Source organism: Kogia breviceps, chromosome 10 (genome assembly GCF_026419965.1).
Source record: "Kogia breviceps isolate mKogBre1 chromosome 10, mKogBre1 haplotype 1, whole genome shotgun sequence".
Lineage (NCBI taxonomy): Eukaryota > Metazoa > Chordata > Mammalia > Artiodactyla > Physeteridae > Kogia > Kogia breviceps.
Window position 1 is genome coordinate 66,905,772 of NC_081319.1, and position 25,779 is coordinate 66,931,550.

Sequence of the window (25,779 nt, forward strand, 5' to 3'; positions counted from 1 at the left end):
AGATATCACCAACCTGAGAAAGTAATGGAATATGTCACAAATCCCTGGGCATTCCTTATGCTCTAGGACTTCTAAATTGCCCTTTTCTTTCTCTTCCCACCCTTCTGAGATTTTCCTCTATACCCCTGTGACACTTGGATCATTTCGCCTTTGTCTTTCACACCTGCATTGTTAATATTGTCAACTACAATTGGAACTTGCCACTGTCACTTGCCATCTACCTCTGCAAGGATTAAATCATGTGCTGCTGTGCATGTAGCTGCTGATCTTCAAAACCCCCCACAAAGGACTTCAGGGTGGAGAGCTGAAATGAGACACTCTGTGCTCTGGGAAAAACTGGCACAACAGGTCTTCAGAGAGATATTTTCGGGAGCCGATTTTATGAGCCCAATTCTTGTGTCTCCTCATATGTAGAAAAACACGAAAATCCTTCATGATGACGACTGCTCCTCATGACTGGCAGAAACCTTCTGCCAAAAAATATGTGCTTGATTACATGTACTCCCCCTTCACCAAAATCACATATATACTGACCTTCCCCCTTACGTCTTTGGAGCAGTTTCTCAGCGCTATCTGAAATGCTGTCTCCTGGACTGCAGTCCCCTTTTTGGCCCCAATAAAACTTAAGTCACAACTCTCTCATTGTGCATTTTTTAAAGTTGACAGTTTTATGGTGACCACAAAGGGACCCAGAGAGGACTTCTCGCCTTCGCCTGAACTCTATGAGGAACCAGAGCCTTCGTACCAGCAGAGGCACCTGTCTGCCTCCTCTGAGAGTCCACACGAATTTGGGTAAGTCTCCCCTGGTTCTCGGATCTCCCGTATTGGTTGATGATCCTGAGTGTTATTTGGCGGTACACAGCAGGTACCTGCCTCCTCCCAGTTGAAAGATACTGGGGGCGGGGGGGGGGAGCTGGTTAAAAGATATCAGGGAAATACCCACCCAGCTGAAAGATACCGGGGGGACTGGATTGAAAGATACTGGAGAGTACCCATCCAGTTGACAGATACTGGGGGTAGGGCGATGGTTGAAAGATACCAAGGAAATACCCACCCAGATGAAAGATACTGGGGGGAGAGGGGGCTTGTTGAAAGGTACCAGGGTTTGCTCAGTTGTAGGAGACTGAGTGGTCTTCACTGAGTGGTTAGGTATGAGACTGATCTGATGCTTTTCCTCATTTTGGCTGCCTTAATAGTATTTGTTGGGATAAAAGTGAAGATATTAAAATGAGAGCTTTGCTCTGAAGAAAAGGGACAAGACTCCTTCTGGACGGTTACAGCTTTCTCAGGTGACTAGGAAATTTATGGGAGTGGTGGAGGCAGAGTCCTCATGCTGTGCCATGGTCCCATAGGGAAAACCATTCATTGATTAAAACATTTGCTCGTCTAGGGGTCATGGGTAAGAATTGGCCATTCAGCAATTCGAGCACCCGCGGTGCTCTTAGACCACAGAAGGGAGAAACTGAGACATGTAAGAGGGCTGAAACAACTGTGGGAGGATGCCTAGAGGAACTAAGCTCACAAGCAGCACACTGGCCACCACACTTCACTAGTAAATTTTATCCCTGACAAATTCAACTTTAAAATGGGAAATAAAGCCTCTCAAACACAGAAACAAGGGGCATCAGAAAGCCAGCCTCTGACTAACACTCCAGCCAGGTTTATGTATGTACAAAAACACATACTTTCAAGTACCTACTTAATTGGGGAAATTATACTAAAGGAGATCTCAACCTAAAATCACCAAATTGGAGTTCTTTTGATATTACAAAATTAATATTTTTGCATGCATGGTTAGAAAAAAGCTGGCTGTAAAATCAAACAGACTGAATGGAATGCTTATTTTGATTGGTATCTAGAAGCTTCTAAAAGAGGAAATGATAGAGTAACTTCTTTTTAAACATGTAACTAAAGCTAATAGAAATAATAAAGGAAACATTTCAGTGTACAGTAGGAAAGTAGAATGTATGTTTTCAGTAAAGAAGGAATGAGGAACGGAATTGCATTTTATCAAGAGAAAAGGGTAGGTCCGACTTATAGCTGGCTGTTTCTAATGGGAAATACAGTGATGGATACAGAAAATGATAAAAAGTGCTGTGGAATATGGACCCCAAGAAAAGAGTTTTATGCATGGTCCAAATTGACTAAGGTTAAAATAAATTTGAGTAAATGAATTGTAAAAGTAAGCACGTGAAAAACTTGAATTTTGTTTTTCTCTCTCTTAAGAGGACAAGGTATTTTTAAATGTTGAACTGCATTTCATAACAGATTTCAAGTTTCTTTACCTTTTAAGTGATCTGTTCTATATCTGCCTTTGAAATCTTTTATTGTTACTTTAGCTAAGTGAATAACTATAGTTTCATGGTGACCTGTGATCCTATCTGACTGAGTGTTCTAAACCCTTTTTGATATTTTTTGCTGAAACTTCCTAAATGAAACTCTAATGAAGTCCTTTTGACCTCTAGCTAACTTTGGGTTGCTTCAAAGGGCCCCAGAAACATCCCAAAGAGAGATATAAACTAGGTTCATTTGGTATGTTGAGTTACATGGGAATAATTGTGTCAAATGAGTAATAAATCTTCTTAGGTTATATTGTATGGCAAATGTTAGTAATATATATATTCTGGAAATTATACAGAGTACCTAAAATTCTGATATGTCCTGGTAAAATGTTATCAGTCATAATTCTGGTCATTATCTTAAAGTGTTGTATGTCACAGCAATAACCAGTTACTCTGTCAATTGCATTGCATAGTAATCAGATTTTAAACATGCCTTCTTAAGACAAAAGACTTAAGTCTTTTGTCATCATAGACACTTACGGTTTTAATCAAATGCCTTTGCAAAAATGCTTCCGCTTCAAGAAGATTTATAGAAAGTACTTTTGGATAAATACAAGTTTCTGACTTTCAGACCATAATGCTGGGTAAGAAATTGAAGAATTCTACTGAAAAACCTGATGGCTTCATACAGCTGTTAACCAAAAGGATTAGTTACATAAGACTGAGTGAACTGGTAAATATGGTTATAATTTTTATGCTTTCTATCTGAAAAATTATTGGTTTGGATCTGTGTTTTCCAGGTGTAAGGAAAACCTTCCCCTCAAACTAATCATGGTTTACATTAATATGGTAAATTATACCTTTGTAGGCAGAATTGAAACATTTATCTTTTTTCTCTACCTGCTCCCTCCAGAGTTTATAAACTCCCAGGATCCCAGCAGCATTATCAGATAAATTAGGAAGACCATTCAGTAACAGGTACAGAAACCTCAAGGTATTCTGGGGACCTTAAAAAGGGAGGAATTCATCTAGATCTGTTAGGTGAAATCAGTGATAAGCCCTTGGCGTGACTTTCCTAGCCTTGAAATGTCTTTTAAAAGTTCAATCTGATGAAGCAAGAAGAACTACAGTCCTGCAGCCTGTGGAATGAAAACCACATTTGCACCACATTTGCAGAAAGATACACAAAATGAAAAAGCAGAGGACTATGTACCACATGAAGGAACAAGATAAAATTCCAGAAAAAAAACTAACTGAAGTGGAGATAGGCAACCTTCCAGAAAAAGAATTCAGAATAATGATAGTGAAGATGATCCAGGACCTTGGAAAAAGAGGGGAGGCAAAGATCGAGAAGATGCAAGAAGTGTTTAACAAAGACCTGGAAGAATTAAAGAAAAAACAAACAGACGAATGATACAATAACTGAACTGAAAACTACACTAGAAGGAATCAATAGCAGAATAACTGGGGTAGAAGAATGGATAAGTGACCTGGAAGACTGAATGGTGGAAATCACTGCTGTGGAAGAGAATAAAGAAAAAAGAATGAAAAGAAATGAAGATAGCCTAAGAGACCTCTGGGATAACATGAAATTCATCAACATTCGCATTATAGGGGTTCCAGAAGGAGAAGAGAGAGAGAAAGGACCCAAGAAAATATTTGAAGAGATTATAGATGAAAACTTCCCTAACATGGGAAAGGAAATAGCCACCCAAGTCCAGGAAGCAGAGAGTCCCAGGCAGGATAAACCCAAGGAGAAACATTCAGAAACACAGAGTAATCAAATTGACAAGAATTAAAGACAAAGGAACATACAAATTGATAATTACCTTAAATGTGAATGGATTAAATGTTCCAACCAAAAGACACAGACTCACTGAATGGATACAAAAACAAAACCCATATATATGCTGCCAACAAGAGACCCACTTCAGACCTAGGGACACATACAGACTGAAAGTGAGGGGATGGAAAAGATATTCCATGCAAATGGAAATCAAAAGAAACCTGGAGTAGCAATACTCATATCAGATAAAATAGACTTTAAAATAAAGAATGTTACAAGAGACAAAGAAGGATACTACATAATGATCAAGGGATCAATCCAAGAGGAAAATATAACAATTATAAATATATATGTACCCAACATAGGAGCACCTCAGTAAATAAGGCAAATGCTAACAGCTAAAAGAGGAAATCAACAGTAAGACAATAATAGTGGGGGGACTTTAACACCTCACTTACACCAATGGACAGATAATCCAGACAGAAAATTAATAAGGAAACACAAGCTTTAAATAAGACAATAGACCAGTCAGATTTAATTGATATTTATAGGACATTCCATGCAAAAACAGGAGATTACACTTCTTAAGTGCACACATAAATGCCCATCGACAGATGAATGGATAAAGAAGATGCGGTACATATATACAATGGAATATTACTCAGTCATAAAAAGGAATGAAACTGGGTCATTTGTAGAGACGTGAATGGACCTAGAGAATGTCATACAGAGTTAAGTAAATCAGAAAGAGAAAAACAAATATTGTATATTAACGCACATAAGTGGAATCTAGAAAAATGGTACAGATGAACCAGTTTGCAAGGCAGAAATAGAGACAAAGATGTAGAGAACAAGTGTATGGACATCAAGGGGGAATGCAGGGGAGGGTGGGTAGTGGTGGTGGGATGATTTGGGAGATTGGGATTGACATATGTACACTAATATGTATAAAATAGATAACTAATAAGAACCTGCTGTAAAATAATTAAAATTCAAAAAAATTTAAAATAAGTATAAATAAATAAATAAATAATAAATTAATTAAAAAGTTCAGTCTGAGACCCCTTATTTTCAGCAAAGAAAAAACCTGCATGATCAATTATAGTTATATCAATATCAGGACAAGTTTATTGAGACCAGATTTATTTTGCAAACAAATTACTCTTAATTTGGCTGTATTTGGTAGAAATTAGGGTAATTTTAGAGAGAAAATGATGCTTCAATGAATGTTAAATCCCAGTTTTGTTAATGGAGGTCTGTATTTACTAAGACTCACTTCCTGGATAGTTCCTTGCTATTATGTTATATTGACATAAAGTTAAATTGAATTATTAAAAGGACACTCTAAGTTTGTTTCTGAAACTTATCTTAGTAATCTGCCTTTGGATGAAGATCAGATGCCCCACGACCTGCAACCAAGGGACTATGTATATTGGAAAAGACATCATTTAAAGACTCACTACAACCCAGATGGAAAAGCCCTCACCAGGTACTCTTAATTAGCTCATGTGCAACAAAATTAAAGGAAAATGTCTCCGATTAATTTCCAGTTACAAAGGGTCCTTGCACAGGACTGGTCTACAGAGAGGACTGCTGATGTCAAAATCACCTTAAAACAATGCTCAGAGGAAACTACACTCACACCAGGACAAGAAGAAGACAATATCAGAAGTAGACAGCTTACCCAAGATGCTGGACCTGACTCGTATGATCATTTATAATGTTTTCTGACTTCTTGGACCTTTACATATAAATCAAATGTTTTTCTATCATGGACACGATCCTATGCTAGTTTTAAAAATCAATCCATTTGTTGGGTTTGTGGCCAATTACCTGTGTCTAGCACTTCTGGGTTACCTTGGTGCATTTCTCCACTCCAAGGCTCTAATTGGACGGTCCTTAGGACCTTTATTTTAGAAGAAAGAAAGTTCAGTCCTGTTTAGGCTACTCTTGATATTACTAGATGGGATCCCCTCACCTAGACAATTAATAATACCTATTCTGACCCTGGCCATAAAAATGAATTTTCCTCTAAAGTTACTCAAGCTCAATCAGAGCAACAAGCAAAATTTCATCCAAGGAATAAAAGCTCCCACAACTATGGGACGGATTTTTGTGGTTAACACCAGGTTATGGTCATTTAAGCTTTAAGGCACCCCTTTACCTTGGGAACAATTAAATTATACTAAGGATAACCAGCCTAGTAACTAGGAAATTGGGCTGGGAGCTTTATGGACAGTGCCGATATATCATTTCCCTGAAAGATAAAGATTGGTACAGAACAGACTGTCAGATCACCTGAGGATATAATGGGCTGCACCTAATGGAAGTTCTTGGCTTAATTCTCACTTATGACTTTAATAATACTGCTAGCTATGTTATTTGTATTTTTCCTGTTTTACAGGGAGATTATATATAATCTGTTTTACAAGACTGTTGTTTCCTGCATTAACAAATGCGTGATTGGGCCTCCGACAAAAATATATAGTTTTATATGAGATCAATGATTGTAATAGTGTAAATAGATATGGGAAGATACAACAAGAGGGAATTTTCCTGGACCATAACAGATTAGTAAGACAGGTGGTCCAGAGTCCTTAGTTACTGTTAAAAGATCTAGTCTGGTAATAGCACATTGAGTGACCTATTAGCAAAATCTTCTTCAGACCTAGGAATGAGCCTTCCTAGCAACGTGGGATGAAATGGTCATGAAATGCCTCCCAAGGCATGGTTGAATTTATGACCATGAAGGGACCCTGTCAACTACAATTGACACTCACCATTGGCACTCGCCATCTACCTTTACAAGGATTAAATCATGTGCTGCTGCAGCTGGTGACTTTCAACACCCCCTGAAAGGAGTTCAGGGTGGAGAGCAGAAATGAGGCACTCCGTGCTCTGGGAAAAACTGGCACAACAGGTCTTCAGATTGATATTTTCAGGAGCCCATTTTATGAGCCCAATTCTTGTATCTCCTCATATCTAGAAAAACACGAAAATCCTTCATGGTGATTATGAGCAGTAACCTTCACGAAACTAGCAGAAACCTTCTGCCAAAAAATATGTGCTTGATTACATGTACTCCTCCTTCACGAAAATCACATATATACCAACCTTCCCCACTACCTCTTTGGAGCAGTTTCTCAGAGCTATCTGCAATGCTGTCTCCCTGGCTGCAGTCCTCATTTTGCCCCCAATAAAACTTAACTCGCAACTCTCACGTTGTGCATTTGTTTAAGTTGACAATATTATTATAGTTTGAGTTCATTTTTTACACTAATTCCCCAGTGGAAACTCCCTGAGGACGAGGATGATACCTTATTCATTTTCGTATCCAGATACTGGCATAGTGTTTAATACATAAAAGGTCTCATTTTATTCAATGCCATTTAAATTCAATTTGTATGTTTGGCCTCCAGAATTACATAAATTCTGCCAAGGTTGGACCCCAGCACCCTGTATAAAGCCTTGGGCACAATGGAATAACAGTGACAGAGGTTACTTTCTTATTTTGTCCACTTTGTAGTTAGGAAAAAAACATACACTATCACATTTGATCTTCAAGGCAGTCCAGTAAGCCGAGGTTTTACTCCCAGGTATGTATAAGGAACAAGGTCACATTTTAAGCCATCAACTCAGTACTACATGGCTGGTAGGCACAGTCTGGAACTCAGCTTCCTCCTGATACAAGCTGGTCCACTGCTTATCTGATCCTCGTCCTCAAGACAAGGCACTCAGTTAACTGAACCATCTCCAATTCCTTGTTTCCATCTTCTTCCAGAACTAGTTGCTTTTCTACTAATAAGGTGACATACTTGCAAAACAGGAGCAAGTTGGGAAAACTGCTTCAAGGAGTGAAATTAACAAATTGTAGGTGACAGCTTCTAATGAGCCAGACACTTTCCCCAGATAGCTCAACCCCTTTGGATCTTCAGTAAACTTTCCCCCATTGTCTGCATTGACCATGGTGAGAATTGTGAAACACAACAGAAATATAAATTTCTTTACCCAAAGAATTGATAAAAGTCTAAACGTCAGTCCTTAATAAATATCCCTAGATCTCTCTCCCGCCTCTGCTCCCATCTGACTGCCTCCCAAGGACATTGTGGCTAAATATACCTTGGTTTGTGTGACTTCTTATCCTATTAAATATATGTACATTTTTTCTCTATTTGTCTCTATCCTCATACTGTGATTGAATATCCTTTCTTTTTTATACTCTCTTCTAACCTTCTTCCTGCTAAATTATTGTCCTTACTAAATAATTTTTTATTCTCTATCATCTTTTGCAGCTATCTACTTCCAAAACTAAGGTGTTAGAACAATTGTTACTTATGTAACCTTGACTAATGCTGCCCTTGAGAGCAAAAATGTTTCTCACCCCCATTCCTTAGATTTTACTTTCATCTAAAGATACCTAAACATCAGTGAAATATGTATTAGCTAAATGACTGAGGCATATAAATGAGATAGCACAGCTCAGGTCAGGATGTAAAGTGGGAGTCACACCTTATAACTTTGACCTCCACACAGAATCACTAAACACGGCACCAGACGAAGTGAGGTGCTTCCTGTTTTCTCTGACCAGGCCTTTTGGAGACACTTAGGAGTATTGGTTTTAACAGCAAAAGGTCAAATTACAACACGGGTAAATAACATGTCCCCTAAGATTTCTTACATCTCCATTGAACTCGTTAAGAAGAAAGAGTCGCTAAAATAACTATCATTCAGGAAAATGTCATTTAAGCACTTTAGAATTTTGGCAAGAATGTTATATATTTAAGACATAATACTGTCATCTTTAAAAGTAGAGTAGATAACTGTAGCTTTCAGTGGCTCTAAAGGTATCTAGGCGTTTCTGGGGGAATATTTGAAACTACATATTTCTCCAGACACAGAAATAGAATATGTCAATTCCACTTTTCCACAGCGCTAATTCTCCCCATTTATAAATTGAGCGTAATAATGTTACACGAGAGCATTGCATTTACAATGTTAAAAATCTTTCAACAGAAGTCTACTTTTAGGACAAAATTTTGGGAGAAATCAATGCATACCCATTATGAATGAAATAGATCTCATTTTCAATCCAGGTTCAAAATATTTTGAGAACTAGATGAGAAAACACCCACTGGAGAAAAGAAACTAAATTTGATCAGACTAATGGAGTGATTATATATTTTCTTTTTCATATTCTCTTCCATTATGGTATACCCTGTGATAAACCATAATGGAAGAGAATAAGAAAAAGAAAATATATACATATGTTTAACTGAGTCACTTTGCTGTACAGCAGAAATTAACACAACATTGTAAATCAACTATACTTGAATAAAGTTTTCTAAAAATTAAAAAAAATAAAATTTAAAAAAAGAAATGCTAGGCTTTAATCATGCCAATAATAGTAACTCATTATTTATGATCAGCAGGATATTTTAAATAATATTCCCTGATGAATCCAGGGTCAGTCACTCACTATGTGACTTTGCACCTTTATATTTATGTAATTTCCGTAAAATGAGAAATTTGCTGATGAATCTTTCCCTTCTGACACTTACATTCCAAAGTTTTATTAATGCCATCAAACTTTAATTCATTTCCTATTTACTCAAGTATTTTTATTCCTCATATGTTAGTCTCATTTCAATTTTGAGAATAAAGAGGAGGTATTAACAGGAATTAGCAGCAGGATTTTCATAGAATTATGGCAAGACTCATAGGAATGCCTGAGTTCGGCCAGTTACCTCAACTTCAAGGAGTTCCAAGGGAGCCACATGCACCAAGACAAATCAAGTAACATTTTATTAATAACTGTCCAAATACCAGATTCCCCAGTGAAAGGCTTCGATCAGAAGTCGGAGCTGGTTTGAGGCCTATGCACCATCTTTTACTCTGTCCAAAACGGTAGAGCAGCACATTCCAGTTGAAAGGAACAGAGGGAAGAAAGGAGAGAAAGCAAGATGTGTGGACACACTGAGTCTTATCTTTGAAGACGCAGTGGTCAACAGAGCCTCTCTCTCTCTCTCTTTTATTCTATCTCCATCTCTCTCTTTTCTCCCTGTCTTGAAAAAATACACCCAACCAATACATCACCTTCTAACTGATAATGTCTCATTATTCTTATGGACTTTGTTGTTGCTGATATTGAAACCATCGGGGTCAACCGCAGAGCTTTAAGCTCCAATTTACTGCAGCAGATGAAGGGGTTAAGTTCATGTCCATGTAACTTTCTCTGTATACCCTCCTTTTTCTCCTCTATCTCTCTTTATCCTCCCCTAGACATTTGGTTCCTACCCCAACTAATCGAATTACAACAACTGTCGTTGAGCCAATATTTGATATTTGTTTGAGGGGCCAATGTCACCAACACCTTTTTGTAAGAGGAACTGATTCTTCTCATCTAACCAATGTGGCTTCTGTTCTTAGTGGCATTCTTCAGCGCTCATCTTAAAGGTCATGTTCTCAAGCAGGCTTTTCCTGACCTTTTGACCTAAATTAAAGAGTTTTGTGTCTCATGCTTCCTTTTATTAATACTAATTACATAGTTATGTGTTTAAAGACTTCATTTCTTATTAGAATGTAAGCCCTATAAAGGCAGGCAGTTGGCCATAAGCCCAGACAGCAGATCTGGGCTGGTTAGATAAACATCCCCTCTCCCCAGGCACCCTGATGCCAGCTTATCCAGTGCATGCAATTCTGCCCACACTTCAGTCCCACTCACGCCCTTGGCAGGAACAGGCACAAGCACATTCAATGCTCTAAAGGCAGAGACTGGATCTGTGCTTTTACCACTGTCTCCCCAGTACCTAACATGAAGTCTGCAACCTGGATAATGCTTGATAAATAGTTAATAAATTGAATTTTAGTATTCGAAGTTCCGACATTTGAACTGAAAGCCCTAATTATATTTTTTTGTGTGTGTGTGTGCTTTAATCAGTCACGAAATCCTTTTATTCCTTTTGTTCTCTAATACCATGTGACTATTATTTGTCTCAAGCTTATTACGATTATTAATTTTTATTTTTATTTTTATTTTTTTTTTAACATCTTTATTGGAGTATAATTGTTTTACAATAGTGTGTTAGTTTTCCCTCTACAACAAACTAAATCAGTTATACATACACACATGCTCCCACATCTCCTCCCTCTTGCATCACCCTCTCTCCCACCCTTCCTATCCCACCCCCCCAGGCGGTCACAAAGCACAGAGGTGATCTCCCTGTGCCCTAATTATAAATCGAGCCTTTCAATTAATTTGCCCACTTAACTTTTCTACATTTTTCTCTTTCCGTCCTCTTAAAACACATACACACACACACACACACACACACACACACACACACACACACATACACAATATCTTCACACACATTGTACATTCTTTTTTGTTCCTAGCCTCTAATCCAAACTTATTTGCTTATATTAGTCTAACTAATACAACCTAGCTTTACAATGAAAGTTTCAGAGGTAAAGTGGCAGACCCTAAGGAAGTTAACACAGTGTATTATTACAGGTTAGATTTTTCTCTTCTGTTAATAACTATTAATATGTTTGTTAAACAAGTGGTCTCTGTTTTCACATCCCTGTCCCAGTTTGGAAACATCTCCTGCATTCTCTTGATAAAACTGGAGCTCTATTTAACTGCAGAGTTTACATACTGCATCTTGAAATCCTCAAAGCAAAATATTTTACTGCAGTCAAGACATAGATTTGATCTAAAATATATATGTGGGGGGAGAATAAATTAGAGGTTTGAGATTAACATATACACTCTACTATATATAAAATAGATAAACAACAAGGACCTACTGTATAACACAGGGAATTTTACTCAAAATTCTGTAATAACATGTGGAAAAAGAATCTGAAAAAGAATGGATATATTTATATGTATAACTGAACCACTTTGCTGTACACCTGAAACTAACACTATATCTATCTATCTATATCTATATATATATATATATATTTTTTTTTTTTTAAAGAAGTTCCCAACAATTAGTTTCCCCCAAATAGACCAAACTCCCTCAAAACATTAAGGGACTTGCCATGACTGGACATGATCAAACAGTGTTTGTCACAGGTGTCCTAAAGAGATTCCTGCAGGAAAAAAGAAAGATTTGAGAAGATTTGTATACTCAACGTTTCCTAAGAACACAGGTCCTGCTGCCTAAAAAGTGACTACCATCCCCATGAATGCAAATTCACAGGTATTTTATTAATTTATTATCCTGTGTGGACAACAGAATGTAACAGAATTGCTAGGACAACACATTTTGTTGTGAGCTCATTGTAGTAAAAAAGAATCCAAGATTAATTTGCCTTCCTCCTGCACCCCAAGGCAGCACTCATACCAGGACTGCAACTACTCAACTTAGAGACCTCCCAGGGTTCAGATTCCACAGTCACAGCCCGAGTCTCCCATCTACACAGTGGCACAGTTGTACTGAACAAGGCTTTCAGTGTTCCGGATTAGAACTAGGGTTCTGCAGGGGTAAATGCCATCTCTGCTGCTAACTAGCTGTGCATGTCCTTGAGTGAGTCATTTAATTTCTCAATGTCTCATTTCAATGCCCGAAAAATTAGGATGAAAACAATACCAAAATTATCTGGGCCACTGGAAGGAGCAAATAAATGAGCAAATATATGAAGTACTTAGAATCCTGCCTGACACAGGTTAGTACTCCATAAATGTTAACCTTATGCCCTTGGGCAATTTTCTTATCTTTTCTGTGTCTTAGTTTTCTCATTCTCAAGCAGGTACAAAAATAACGCTCCCACCTTAGAGCACTGTGAGAATCACAGGAGAAATGTAAAAATGCTTTGGAATAGATCAGTTTCTATGCAAACGCCAGGAGTGAATAAAAGTAATATTACCGACTGCTAAGCAAATTCTTTTCTTTCTGCCTTCCTTCAGTTGAAAGTACTTTGTTACTTTCTTCTTCACTCTGTAAGAGAAAAGTTTCACTAAAAACAACTAGGAATTTTACATCCAATTAGACGATAGCTGTAGCAAGAAAGGCATTCTTGCTGATAAGCTTTCAGAGATGGGTTTTAGCATTTTTCTGCATAGGGAAGATCAGGGCTTTTTCAGTAAGCATTCTCTTGGAAGCAGAACAGGGTCCTGGCTCCTGGGCCTCCCACTGTTTACTTCAGCAAGTATTCCCTGGAGCATCATTCACAGAGCAGTCTATCAAAGGTGCAGAGAGCATAACGACCTCTGACAAAGAGGAAGAGCAGCATCTTCTCTAAGTAGGGAAAGAAGATGGAGAGATGAGCAAAAGCCTCTCGGAATCGCTCCCAAAGGTCTGCCTGACCTTTTGCGTTCAAGCCGCTGTACAGGGCGTCCTCTTTTAGATTTTCAGTGGATTCTTCCAATTTCCCAAACTTGCTCAACTTAGGGCCAGAACTTAAAGATGCAAATGCAAAGCCTTGCATGTAGAGCCAAAAAAGGATTGCCTTTGTGCTTGATGAACTACGGGGCTTAATTCAACAGCGGTTCAAGTGCGTCAGGCTGAGGGGTCTTATCGGGGCTGGTGCCGCCACGCGATACGCTCACAGAATCATGGAAGCACGTATTTTAAAGTGAAGGGGTCATTTTTCTTTTTATAGTAGTTGTACATGGTTATTATAGAAAAGTTTGGAAATATTTAAATATTTATATTTTATTATTTATATGTAATAGTATATATACATATATATACAACATGAAAATTGTCCTGAATCTCACAACTTAGAAATAACCCAGATAACGTTAGACCTTAGAGTGTAAGGTCCCTCCACATGGGCAGGGATCTCACATAAGGATGAGCCAGGAGACAAGATCCCAGCCCTTGAGGAGCTCAGCAGGGCTCCTCTCCTTCAGATGTCCCCTGCTCAGGCCTGTCACTCTATTTTAAATTTCCCTCCAGTACTCCCTGTGTAATCTGTCTCCATAGCACTGATCACATCTGAACAGTATATATATATATTATATAAATATTATTACAAATTATTAAATATTCAATATATATTTACTGATCATGTGTCACATTCATTAAGAAAAGTAGCAGATCATAAGTGATCAGTTGATTCCACATTATATATTTTTCCTATTTATTTTGTTTATTATCTCTTTATTCTCGCTAAAATGTTGGTTTGCTCTGATATTCCTAACTTTAAACAGTACCTGGCATGGAGCTGACAATCAGTAAAGATTCCTAAATTAATGAGTAAAGAGAGATTAAATAAAAACACATTGCCATGTACCTTTTCCTAATAATTATGAACAATTTTAATTGGTTTAATTGATTTAATTTTAGTTGGTTTAATCATTATAAACCAGTCCAATAAGAGAGGAGTGGGTAAATGAATTATAATTCTTCTACAAAATAAAACATATCAAAATATATATTTCTATATTCTATGGCATGTAAATTTTCCATTATGTTTGTTAGATTTTGAAAGTCAGATTATGAATAAACACACATAATGATCCCATTTTCAATATACATACACATATATTCATATTGATGTAGAATACTTGCTATGTGTCTGGCATGATGTTATGTGTCAGGGCCACATGGATAAAAATGTGTACTCAGGAAACTGACATATAAAAGATAATGATGATACAACTAGATAAGCACTATAATGAATATGCGTGCATTTCTTCTGCTTTAGGAAAGGTCTGGCTTCTTGAGAAAATGGCCAGGCAAAGGAGGGAACAGTTATCTCATTAGAGAAAAGGCACTTTATACATATGCATTACTCTAATGGCCAAGCTGCGAGGGGGGGGTGGGGGTGGGGGGGTGTTATCTTTTTGGTGCAAATGATGATAAAATGTTTTACTTACCATTCAAAAGCAAAGCCACTACTTCTAAACCATTCACGATCACAATGAGATTTGCAAGGGACATACAGATTTTAACAGTTTTGATATCTTTACTTTAGCCCTGATTATAGATTGGGAACAGTGTGGAAATCAGAGAATTGTGAAGAAGTGTGTTTTTGTTCAGTGCTCACTCCATCCCATGGTGCTGTATCTGACACAGTCCTGAAATCACAAGAAGATTCTTCTCCCTGGTTTGTTCCACTGTCCCTAATACACCAAGGAAAGCAGACACTTGGAAACTCATCCTGAGCCAACCACCCTGTTTGTCATCAGTACAATGTGTTATTTGCAAGTTCATCCAGTATCTTCCATTACAGGGTGTGGAGAAGCTAAGAATAGTTGCAGAATTTGACTCTAAGCTGCCTGCCGGGAAGCACAGAACTGACTGCGTGACTCACTGTGGGATTTAAATTCTTGTGAGAGCGCTGATAAGAGGAGAGCCTTTCAGCAAGGGAAGGAGAGGGCGCCTTTTAACAAGTTGACGGGGCTGCCAAGAACCTCTGCCCCTTTGGTCTTTTAGTGAGAAAGAGCAAACTTGGAGATAAGCGACACTCCAGAACATCACTAAATGGTACGAGGTTAAATTTCTCTCACACAGCTCAGATAACCACGTTGGATGCTTTCCTTTAAATAAAATTTAAATTCTGAAATAAGCGTTGGTCGTAAACAGCACCATAAGCTAAGATAGCAGAGCCAAGGCTTACACAGGCTGGAAGTGCTCACACGGTCTTCATATCAAGTGATTCCTGTATCATTTATTATCTTAGCCACTAGTGAACTTGCATCAGCAACTCATCTCAAAATATCCCAGATGGATACCATTCTCAAATACCCACTTAAGAATCGGGAAATAGAATGAAAATAATACTAGCAGGGAATATTTATTCGGCGAGGCACTGTGCTAAGCCCTTTACTTGCATTTTCTAATTTAATTTTTACAATCACTCTATAAAATATATTAGATTATTATGTCTGAATTAAGTTTATTTACTTGCCCACAGTCACAAAACTAGTCATGAGAGCATCCTGCAATTTGGCATTACTTTCTTCCATTTTTATTTCATGATCACCTGCTATAGTAAGTCAAGAAAATAATATCATGTCACTTGAACTTTATAACGAGATTTTGCACAAGTTTCTGCCTATGGTAAGTTAGACTATTAATTCCAACTTTATATTGTATTCACCTAGTATGCAAATTAGGAGAAAAGAACATTTTTTTTCTCTTAACCATGGAAGAGGAGACGTCGTTAATGCTCACGATTCTCATATGAGATTTTTAAAGGTAGAAAAATATAAAGATCATCTTTTTAGCATTCAAAAATTCCAGGGGCTTCCCTTGTGACGCAGTGGTTGGGAGTCCGCCTGCTGATGCAGGGGACACAGGTTCGTGCCCCGGTCCGGGAGGATCCCACATGCCACGGAGCGGCTGGGCCTGTGAGCCATGGACTCTGGGCCTGCGTGTCCGGAGCCTGTGCTCCGCAACGGGAGAGGCCCACATACTGAAAAAAAAAAAAAAAAAAAAAATTCCAGTGCCATGCACATTCTTTTATCTCATAAAATAGCTGATATCTGTTTTGAACCACAAAAATGACAATTCCACGTGGTTCAACCCTCCAGATAACACAGTGGTGCTCCAGGATATGGGCCCAGAGCCAAGCAGACCTGGGTTCAAGATCTGATAAGGCCACTTTCTTGTCCTGTGACCTTGGCACATTATTATTGCTCTCAGTCAAAGGTCCTTGCGTTGTAAAGTGGGGCTGATGAAAGTTCCCACCTTTGTGAGAAGATAATTCAGACAAAGCACTCACTGGAGCACCTATCCCATTCTCTGCAGTAAAGGATGCTCTAAGATGACCATTGTATAAGTTACTCAGGTACTCTGGAGCCAACAAGCCCCCAATCCACATACCTTCCTCTTACAATACCTCTTCAATCTAAGTAGACCAGCATATGAGTCCTCATTTGCAATTCTATTCATTTTTCTGTGAAATAAGTGTCAGAGTCACTTTAGAACCCAGGAAAGATTCAACTCTGCAACCTAATTTATTCTCTCATTCTCGAATTATTTACTTAAAATGTGTCACCGTGTTTTCTCATTTTTCTCTCTTGGACCATCACGTTCCCCATTTCAAGAAGAATAAATTTTTCCTTATAATTTCACTCTAAAGAGACAGAAAGAGGAGAACAGTCTTGAATGTGTGGTAAGACTTGTCATTATAACTCAAGGGATTTTTAGCACATTATGTAAACATTACTATGTTTATCCATCTTATGTAGATAATTATTTACTGTTTCAGTAACTTTGAGTAAAATAAAAATAGACCTCTGTGTCTTTTAAAAACAAAAATGCTAATTAATTCTCTAAAATCAGTGTTTTTAAACATCACCTAAATCTATTTTTGCCAGAGTTTCAGAAAGAATATAGATATTCTCAGTGGATGGTTGAACAACACATAGATGAACTTTAAGTTTTCTTCTGCCCCAAGACTCATGACTTTGATAGGAGTTTAATATACTTCCCTGACTCCATGGTTCTTGTACCTCTTATTCCACTTCATTGCTCCTGTTAAGGCTATTTATCACATTTGCCCCACGGCCACCCAGTTTTACATTAATCACAGCCTAGGATGACCTTATATTTCTTCCCCAGGACCCAGTGATTGGGCAAAGGGTTATGCCTATGACCTACACCTGACAAGTTAGAGTCCTTACTCATAATTTTCCAGCTTGAGACTGTCACCATCCATCTTTGTCATGGTATCACATGAGCCTACCTAAGGGTGAAGCCAACACAGAGAAGCAAGGAGATGGACAGAGAGAAAGGCAGAACAGCAAGGTGATGGAGATAGTCCGAGCATTGGACATGTCATTTGAACTCCTGGACTCAGCTGTGCCTGAAGTCCATATACCCATGGTCTTCTTAGTTATACCAACTAATAGAGTCCTTTTTATTAAAAGCAAGTTGACTTGGATTTCTGTTATCAGCAACCAAAAACACATGTAAAATAAATGACAAAAACCTACTGTATAGTGCAAGGAACTTTGTTCAATATCTTATAATAACCTATAATTGAAGAGAATCTGAAAAGGTAGATAGATAGATATAACTGAATCACTTTGCTGTACACCTGAAACTAACACAACATTGTGAATCAACTATACTTTAATAAAAACAAATTTTTTAAGCATGTAAAATAGGTGGCATAATGCCTAGTCCACAGTAGATAGGTATACAATTTAATACAAAGAGCACACATTGATCTCAAGCACTGGAAAAGCACTATACAATGTATCACAAACAAAACAAAGATGACTAAACTGTACTTCAGGATATAGCTCTTCAAATATTAATGCTATGTATTAGCTATTAAGTAACTTAAAATATTAACTATGTATAACTTCAAATGTTAACACTCTGTAGCAATTAGACAGCACTGGGTCCACGAAGGAGCCTGGGTGTGGTTGTCAGGGGAAGAGGAGTGGAGAGATGGTCACAGAAGGGATGGAGATCAATTCCTCCTGGAGGACTTGGGGAAAATTTCTGGGAAAAGTGGGCTTTCAGCTGGCTTTGCTGAAGGGTTGGATTTCTGAAGCCTGAGTTGGGGATATGGTGAAAAAAAAAGCTTCCGAGGTGGTCAATGGCATGAGTACAGAAACCTGAAAATTCAGGGTATGTTTGTAAACAGGGCGGCCCTGGATCCATAAGAAATCAGGTGAAAGGTGTATCAAAGTAGTATTGGGGAAATAATGCCAGGAGAACTTCCTGTCTTCAATAGGCTTTCAGAATTCTCAAAATCTCAAAAGCGTTTGGGGGACAAATACAGTGATGACCATGCAACTCATCAGAATATTAAGAATGCACCCCATTGCCTATGGTGACTGACTGAGGCAAAATACATCTTCCCCTTCAACCCTGGAGAGGGCTCCTCTTTCAATGCCCCAATCTGGATGTACCTCTCTTCCACATTACCATCTCTCTCCTTCTTCAATAATGAGCTAATCTTCTTCAAAAGGTGGGCAATAAAAACTTCTATATCCCAGCTGTTGCTGAGAAGATTAAATGATGTGCTCAGCCCAGTAGCTGCGGCAGAGTAAATTCTTAGCACGCGCTACATTTTCTTCTTGTCATTATTATTATTTTTTTTCATTATTCTCTGGCTTCTACACCCATTCATTTGGAACACCTTAGCTGAAGTTCAACAGTGACACTAAGTCACGGGTCAGTGGTTTTCAATCCTCATCTGTCCCCAAAGCTGCATCATTCCTGGTCTCCTCCTGACACTGCCCCCTCCCACTCCCCTGCCTGCTAACCCTCTACCATCATAGTTTTCACTTCACTCTTCAAATGTAGGGATCATTTGTCTCTTTTTTTGTTTGTTTTCTTTGAGTTTCTTTGTTTGTTTGTTTTTGTTTTTCTGGCCATGCCAGGTAGCTTGTGAGATCTTAGTTCCCAGACCAGGTATTGAACCTGTGCCCCCCTGCAGGGGAGGCACTGAGTCCTAACCACTGGACTGCCAGGGAAGTCCTGGGATCCTTTCTCTATAGGCACTTATTCCTTCTTCTGGTTAAAACTATGAATTGTGTACACTTACTATTCTAGCTCTCATTTTGCGTTTCCATTTCCCCACTGGGATATCTTCACATGGTTTCATTGGCAGAAGCCCAGGCTCAATGCCTGTTGTGAAATTTGTCTATATCCACTTGCCTTGTTCCTCCTCAACAAATGGCAGGACCATCCTCCTGCCTCCAAGCTCCTATAGTACCCATCCACATCTCCCTCCCTCTTAGCTGATAATGTGTCCAATCTCACCAATTTTGCCCATGTAACATTCCTTTCCATGCACTGGCCTTTTCTCATGGTCAGCTCCCCAACACCTGTTTCAAGCTCTTTCTGACCCACCTGCCCTGTAACTCTGACACTGACCAAGATTCGCAGTTCAGGAGAAATCAGTTGAGAATCATGACTATTTCAACCATGAGTAACTTTCACGTGAAAGGCTCCGCATCGAATTCCAAATGCTGTGAACTCAGTTTTATTGTAGTATTTCCAAACATCATAGTTAATTGGGTGGACTGTAGGTCAGATAATTCACTTTTTTGTGTTTTCAATCTAACATAAAGCACTTCCAAACTTTCAACTATTTGCTATTACTTTTCTCCCTCAGTAAGTGCCAAATTAGCTCAGTTTTTGTTCATTTTTGAGTGCTAACAAACAATGCTATCCTCAGCAGCAAGCAGAAAAAAATCCTGAATGAGGAGATATGATTTCAAGGGGCAAGAAATTTCTCTGTCCCTGGTTCACTGGCAATGAGGTATCATATCCAAGGTTTTTCCCCTTATGATCATGACTGCACTTGAAGAAATAGGTAAAAGGATGTTAATTTCAACAACTTATAAAAGCAAAGTAATGGACACAATTTTAATGTCAAATAATAGTGGATTGTTTAAATAACTTGGGGTACAGTCATATAATACAAGCCATGGAAATATTAAATATGACTTAGCACGTTTAAAGATATGAAAAATCATCATAAATTAAGAGAAAAGAGACAGTTTAAAATTTGCACAAGGATGATGTCATTTTGTTATATGAAGAATCTATATTAAATTAGCAGAAATAGTCTTGGAGAAATATGATCATGGAATTTTTTTTTCTTTTTGTTCAACTACTTTCTATGTATTCTACAATGAAAATGTGTTAAATTACAGGAAGGAGAAAAAAGGTAGAAGGAGAAAAAGGGTAATGTTTTCTTACCATTAGAAATAATAGTCAAAAAAAAAGACCTATGCCTTAAGAATAGTCTTTAATAGGTGAACATTTAGTATTAATATAAATTAGGTTATTCAACATTTGTGGAAAGTGTATATTGATGGATTCTTGGTAAAGAGGAGATATAAGTTTCTGAAGACACTAGATGGAAGAGAAATATAGCCACCAATGACTGGGTTGGTCAAAGAGAGAGGAGGATAAAAATACCAGCTTCCCCACTTCATAATCTCGCCTAGAGAGAGCCTGCCACCAAATACAGCTGATGGTAAAGAAAAGAAAAATTAGAGGTCTCTGTCAACTGTGCTGTTACTCTCTCAACATCCATAGCAACTCACCTGTATAATAAAATAGGTCATGCTGATTCACAGGGAAGTCAAATATATATTTTTGCCATGAGCCTATTCCTTGAGAAGTTTAAGGCTCTCCAAACTCAGCCATGCACACAGAGCCACTACGCCTCATGAATTTCTAATTTCTGTAATTCCACAATTTGAAGCCAAGTTTAAAATAACTAAGTTTAAGATAAATATAACATTTTAAAATAAAAATCTAGAATTCCCTACATGTCAAACACGGTGCATGATCTCATTAACTATTTCCTGATATACAAGCTCAATATGAAATTGTATTCCACACTTGTCTATTGCAGGTGGGAGGAAAGTTGATGCACCTAAGCCATGCTGGAGAAGAACTTTTTTTTTAAATTGGGCTACAATTGCTTTACAATGTTGTGTTAGTTTCTGCTATACAATAAAATGAATCAGCTTTATGTATACCTATATCCCCTTCCTCTTAGACCTCCCTCCCCACCCCCATCCCACACATCTAGGTCATCACAGAGCACCGAGCTGATCTCCCTGTGCTACACAGCAGGTTCCCACTAGTTATCTATTTTACACATGGCAGTGTATTTATGTCAAACCTAATCTCTCAATTCATCCCACCCTCCCCTTCCCCCACCCCATGTCCACACGTCTGTTCTCTACATCTGCGTCTCTATTCCTGCCCTGCAAATAGGTTCATCTGTACAACTTTTCTAGATTCCACATCTATGCATTAATACACAATATTTGTTTTTCTCTTTCTGACTTACTCCACTCTGCATGACTGACTCTAGGTCCATTCACACCTCTACAAATTACCCAATTTCATTCCTTTCCATGGCTGAGTAATATTCCATTATATATATGCACCACATCTTCTCTAGCCATTCATCTGTTGATGGACTTTTAGGTTGCTTCCATGTCCTGGCTATTGTAAACAGTGCTGTAATGAACACTGGGGTATATGTGACCCTTTGAATTATGACAGACAGATGGCCAAGAGGCACATGAAAAGACGCTCAACATCACTAATTATTAGAGAAATGCAAATCAAAACTATAATGAGGTAACACCTCACACAGGTCAGAACGGCCATCATCAAAAAAATCTACAAACAATAAATGCTGGAGAGGGTGTGGAGAAAAGGGAACCCTCTTGCACTGTTGGTGGGAATGTAAATTGATACAGCTACTGTGGAGAACAGTATGGAAGTTCCTTAAAAATCTAAAAATAGAACTACTATATGACCCAGAAATCCCACTACTGGGCGTATACCCTGGAGAAGAACTTTTAAAGGAGCTTTTCAAAGCAGAAATCCTTGGTTCCCTGAGTCCTTTCCGTTGGTCAGCTCTTGATATTTTATTCTAATACTCGTAGCATTGACTTCACTGACCCAATAACCCCCAAAGTCTTCACAGTGGAAGTCCAAATTAATTAATGGTTTTCTCATGATTACCTAAGGGGAAAGGGGAGGAGGGGTAAATTGGGAATTTGGGATTAAGAGATACACACTACTGTATATAAAATAAACAACAAGACCTACTGTATAGCCCAAGGAACTATATTTATATCTGATAATAACCTATAATAACCTATAATGGAAAAGAATCTGAAAAAGAATATGTATATAATATAACTGAATCACTTTGCTGTGCACATGAAACATTTTAAATCAACTATATTTCAGTTTGAAAAAACAAGAAATGTACAAAGAAAACATAAATAAAATACCAAAAATAAACAAACAAATCAGTGGTTTTAGAATAAATTTTAAAGTCTTCTTTTGAAATCATGTTATAGTGAAAAAAAAAAAAAAAGGCCTGCCACCACTGGAAAAGACTCCTTTCAAACACCTAAAAATTGGCAAAAGCAGCCATATGGTTGACCTACATATTCGAACAATAATGATCACATGTCCATTGGCTTGAAATACTTCCTAAACATTGCAGCTTTTCCAAAGAAAAAAGAACCGAGGTGTGTATTTTAAACAGTATTGAGAGATCCTGGGACACAGAGTGTCCCATCTGGGCCAGAGCAAATGGACCCGCATGGGCACAGACAGCAATTCCACGTCCCACCAAGAGCACTCATCACATTTGCAGATGACAGCACAAAGCAAGGCAGTGCAGGGTGGCTGCCTAGCTGTCCATTTCCACCCAGTCCTACAGAATTGTGGCAGCTTTTAAAATGAATTGTGGCTTTTCATTCTTGAACCAGGAACCACGGACCAAGGTAATTGCCACATTTGTCAAATTTAAGGACTAAATACTCAAAATGACCAGACGGTTGACTGTGTTTGCTGTGAATCCCTGAATCTGCACTAGCAATAGAGTGATAACTTCAGTGGTCTTTTTTTAAAAGTCCAAGAAATTTGACTTCTACTCTGCCTGCAAAGGAAGAAAGAAGCACTGAAGGCATCTCTTTTGTAACTTTTCAACATAAAGCAGCAAAACACACCACTTCCCATACATCTGAATCTCCTCTGTTCCACAGCCAATACCCCATTCCAGGTCACCTTCACCTCACAATTGTGGGTTAAGTGAGGCTTGTCTAGCTTCCTGCTTCTCTTTGTTGTCATTCATTCCGCACATTGTTGCCATGCTAAATTTTGTATAATGCCGTCTTTAGCATCTGGATCACCTGAAATACTTCCTAAGGATTAGTTGAGACTCTGGGCTTTGCTATTTGCTCAATTTTGCTCTCTCATGTAACTCCCCCATTTCCTTCTACCTGATAACTTATCACTGACTGGCATCTTGTTCCCTGACCCTAAGGGAGAGTCCAGTCCATCTCTGGGTTAGGTATCTCTCTCTGTACTGGCTCTGGGTGGCTGTGTCGCCTGATTCAGTTAACTGTACATGGAGGTGAGTGGAGAACATACTTGGCACAAAGAATTATAGAGCTGTAGGTGGAGCCGCTTTCCTTAGAGAGGGTTGAGAGTGGGCAAGAATAAAAACACCTGGAATAAACCCAAACACCAAGAAGAGGATTATGTAGCTGTTGAAACTGGCATACTGGGCTGAGCTTTTTCAGTTCAGCTCAGTTCCTCAAAATTGATTTTTTTCAATTCATTACGTTTTAACTAGCCACGAGGGAGATAGGTAAAAACTGGTTCGTATTCATTGAAAACATCATTTTTCCTCTAAAACAAATACAAAACTATCATGGGATAAAAAAATGCAAAATTCACATTTCCCTTTTAAGATAAAATTAAGACATTTTCTAAAAATGTCTAACTTAAAGGAGACAGCAGTAGGCTACACAAAGTATTTGGGGGTCTTTGTTCCCACTCCTCTGACTTGAGGGGGAACTCGAAGGAAGCAGCACTGGGTCTAAAGGTTTAGGGGTGTTGTAGGAAAAGGGTGGTGTTGGAGGGGGGGCTCCACTGGCAGAGATCTCAGAGCACCTGGGGAGGAAATCTCTGAGTCTCAAGACCTTTGCCCACAGTTTGCACTGAACCCACATAACCGGCTCTAAATCTTTCCAGATGGCACCTCGTCCCCTGTTATATTTTGTGCTCCTTTCCTATTCACGGTCCCTTCCCTACTTGCCAAGTGAGCTAAGGAATGATGAGGATGAGGATGAGGTTGATTATGTTGGTTAGTTTTATGTGCCAGCAAAACTAGGCTAAGGAATGTGCAGGTAGCTGGTAAAACATTATTTCTGGGTGAGTCTGTGAGGATATTTTTGGAGATTCGCATTTGAATCCCATGACTGAGGAAAGATCTGTCCACACCACTCTGAACAGGCATCATCCAATCCTTTGAGAGCCCCAGTAGGACAAAAAGGCAAAGGAAGGGTGAATTGTTTCTCTCTCTTTTTTTAGATTTTTAATTTATTTTTTAATTTTTTTAAAGTTATACAATTTTTTTTTTTTTTCTTTCGGTACGCGGGCCTCTCACTGCCGTGGCCTCTCCCGCTGCAGAGCACAGGCTCTGGACGCGCAGGCTCAGCGGCCATGGCTCACGGGCCCAGCCACTCCGCGGCATGTGGGATCTTCCCGGACTGGGGCACGAACCCGCGTCCCCTGCATTGGCAGGCGGACTCTCAACCACTGAGCCACCAGGGAAGCCCAAGTTATACAATTTTTAAACGTCAGTTTCCATTTACAGTTATTACAAAATATAGGCTACATTCCCCGTGTTGAACCTGCCTTACACCCAGTAGTGTTTGCCTCCCACCCGCAACCCCTGTAATGCCCCCCACACACCATCATCCCCACTGACAGCCACTAGTTTGTTCTCTGTATCTGTGAGGCTGCTGCTTCTTTGTTATATTCCCTAGTTTGTTGTGCTTTTTAGATTCCACATATAAGTGATATCATACAGTATTTGTCTTCTGTCTGAATTGTCTCTCTTTTTGAGCCCTGCCCTCTGACATTGGGGTTCCTAGTTCTTGGGCTTTCGGACTTGGACTGAATTATACTACTGGCTTTCCTGGTTTCCCCAGATTGCAGACAGTGTATCGTGGCATAACTCAGCCTCCATAATCATGTAAGCCTAATAAATTTCCTCTTATATATCGAGAGAGAGAGCGAGAGAGAGAGATAGGTATCCCATTGTTTCTCTCTCTCTCTGGAGAACCCTGACTAATACAGTTATGATGATTTTGTTGTTGATGGACTGATTCCTACCTTTCCAGATTTCAAAGCATTGTGATATACATTTTATATATATATATATATATGTTACATATATACACATTACCTACATTTATACCTACCTATGTTGTATATATTATCA

At 38.6% G+C, this 25,779-nt stretch overlaps 1 protein-coding gene and 1 long non-coding RNA gene across 48 annotated transcripts in view; one reads left to right on the top strand and one right to left on the bottom strand.

The window, feature by feature from the left end:
- Positions 1–25,779, bottom strand: part of MLIP (muscular LMNA interacting protein) — a 269,496-nt gene that overhangs the window by 220,214 nt on the left and 23,503 nt on the right. For 2 of the 46 annotated variants that reach the window (XM_059076905.2, XM_067005950.1), the window contains exons 2-3: positions 12,946–13,016; positions 12,117–12,168 (exon numbers count right to left, since the gene is read on the bottom strand). The exons of the other annotated variants lie outside the window; for them this stretch is intronic. In XM_059076905.2, the coding sequence (XP_058932888.1) occupies positions 12,117–12,119 (3 nt within the window). In that variant the 5' untranslated portion in view covers positions 12,120–12,168; positions 12,946–13,016. The remainder of the gene's footprint in view (positions 1–12,116; positions 12,169–12,945; positions 13,017–25,779) is intronic. 46 annotated transcript variants of the gene reach the window in all.
- Positions 537–7,288, top strand: LOC136792000 (uncharacterized). 2 transcript variants are annotated; one of them, XR_010835037.1, is made up of 4 exons: positions 537–792; positions 1,197–1,289; positions 2,914–3,015; positions 5,619–7,288. It is a non-coding gene; the product is annotated as an uncharacterized lncRNA (long non-coding RNA). The 2 variants fall into 2 exon arrangements; XR_010835036.1 differs by lacking the exon at positions 1,197–1,289 and having other exon boundaries at positions 539–792.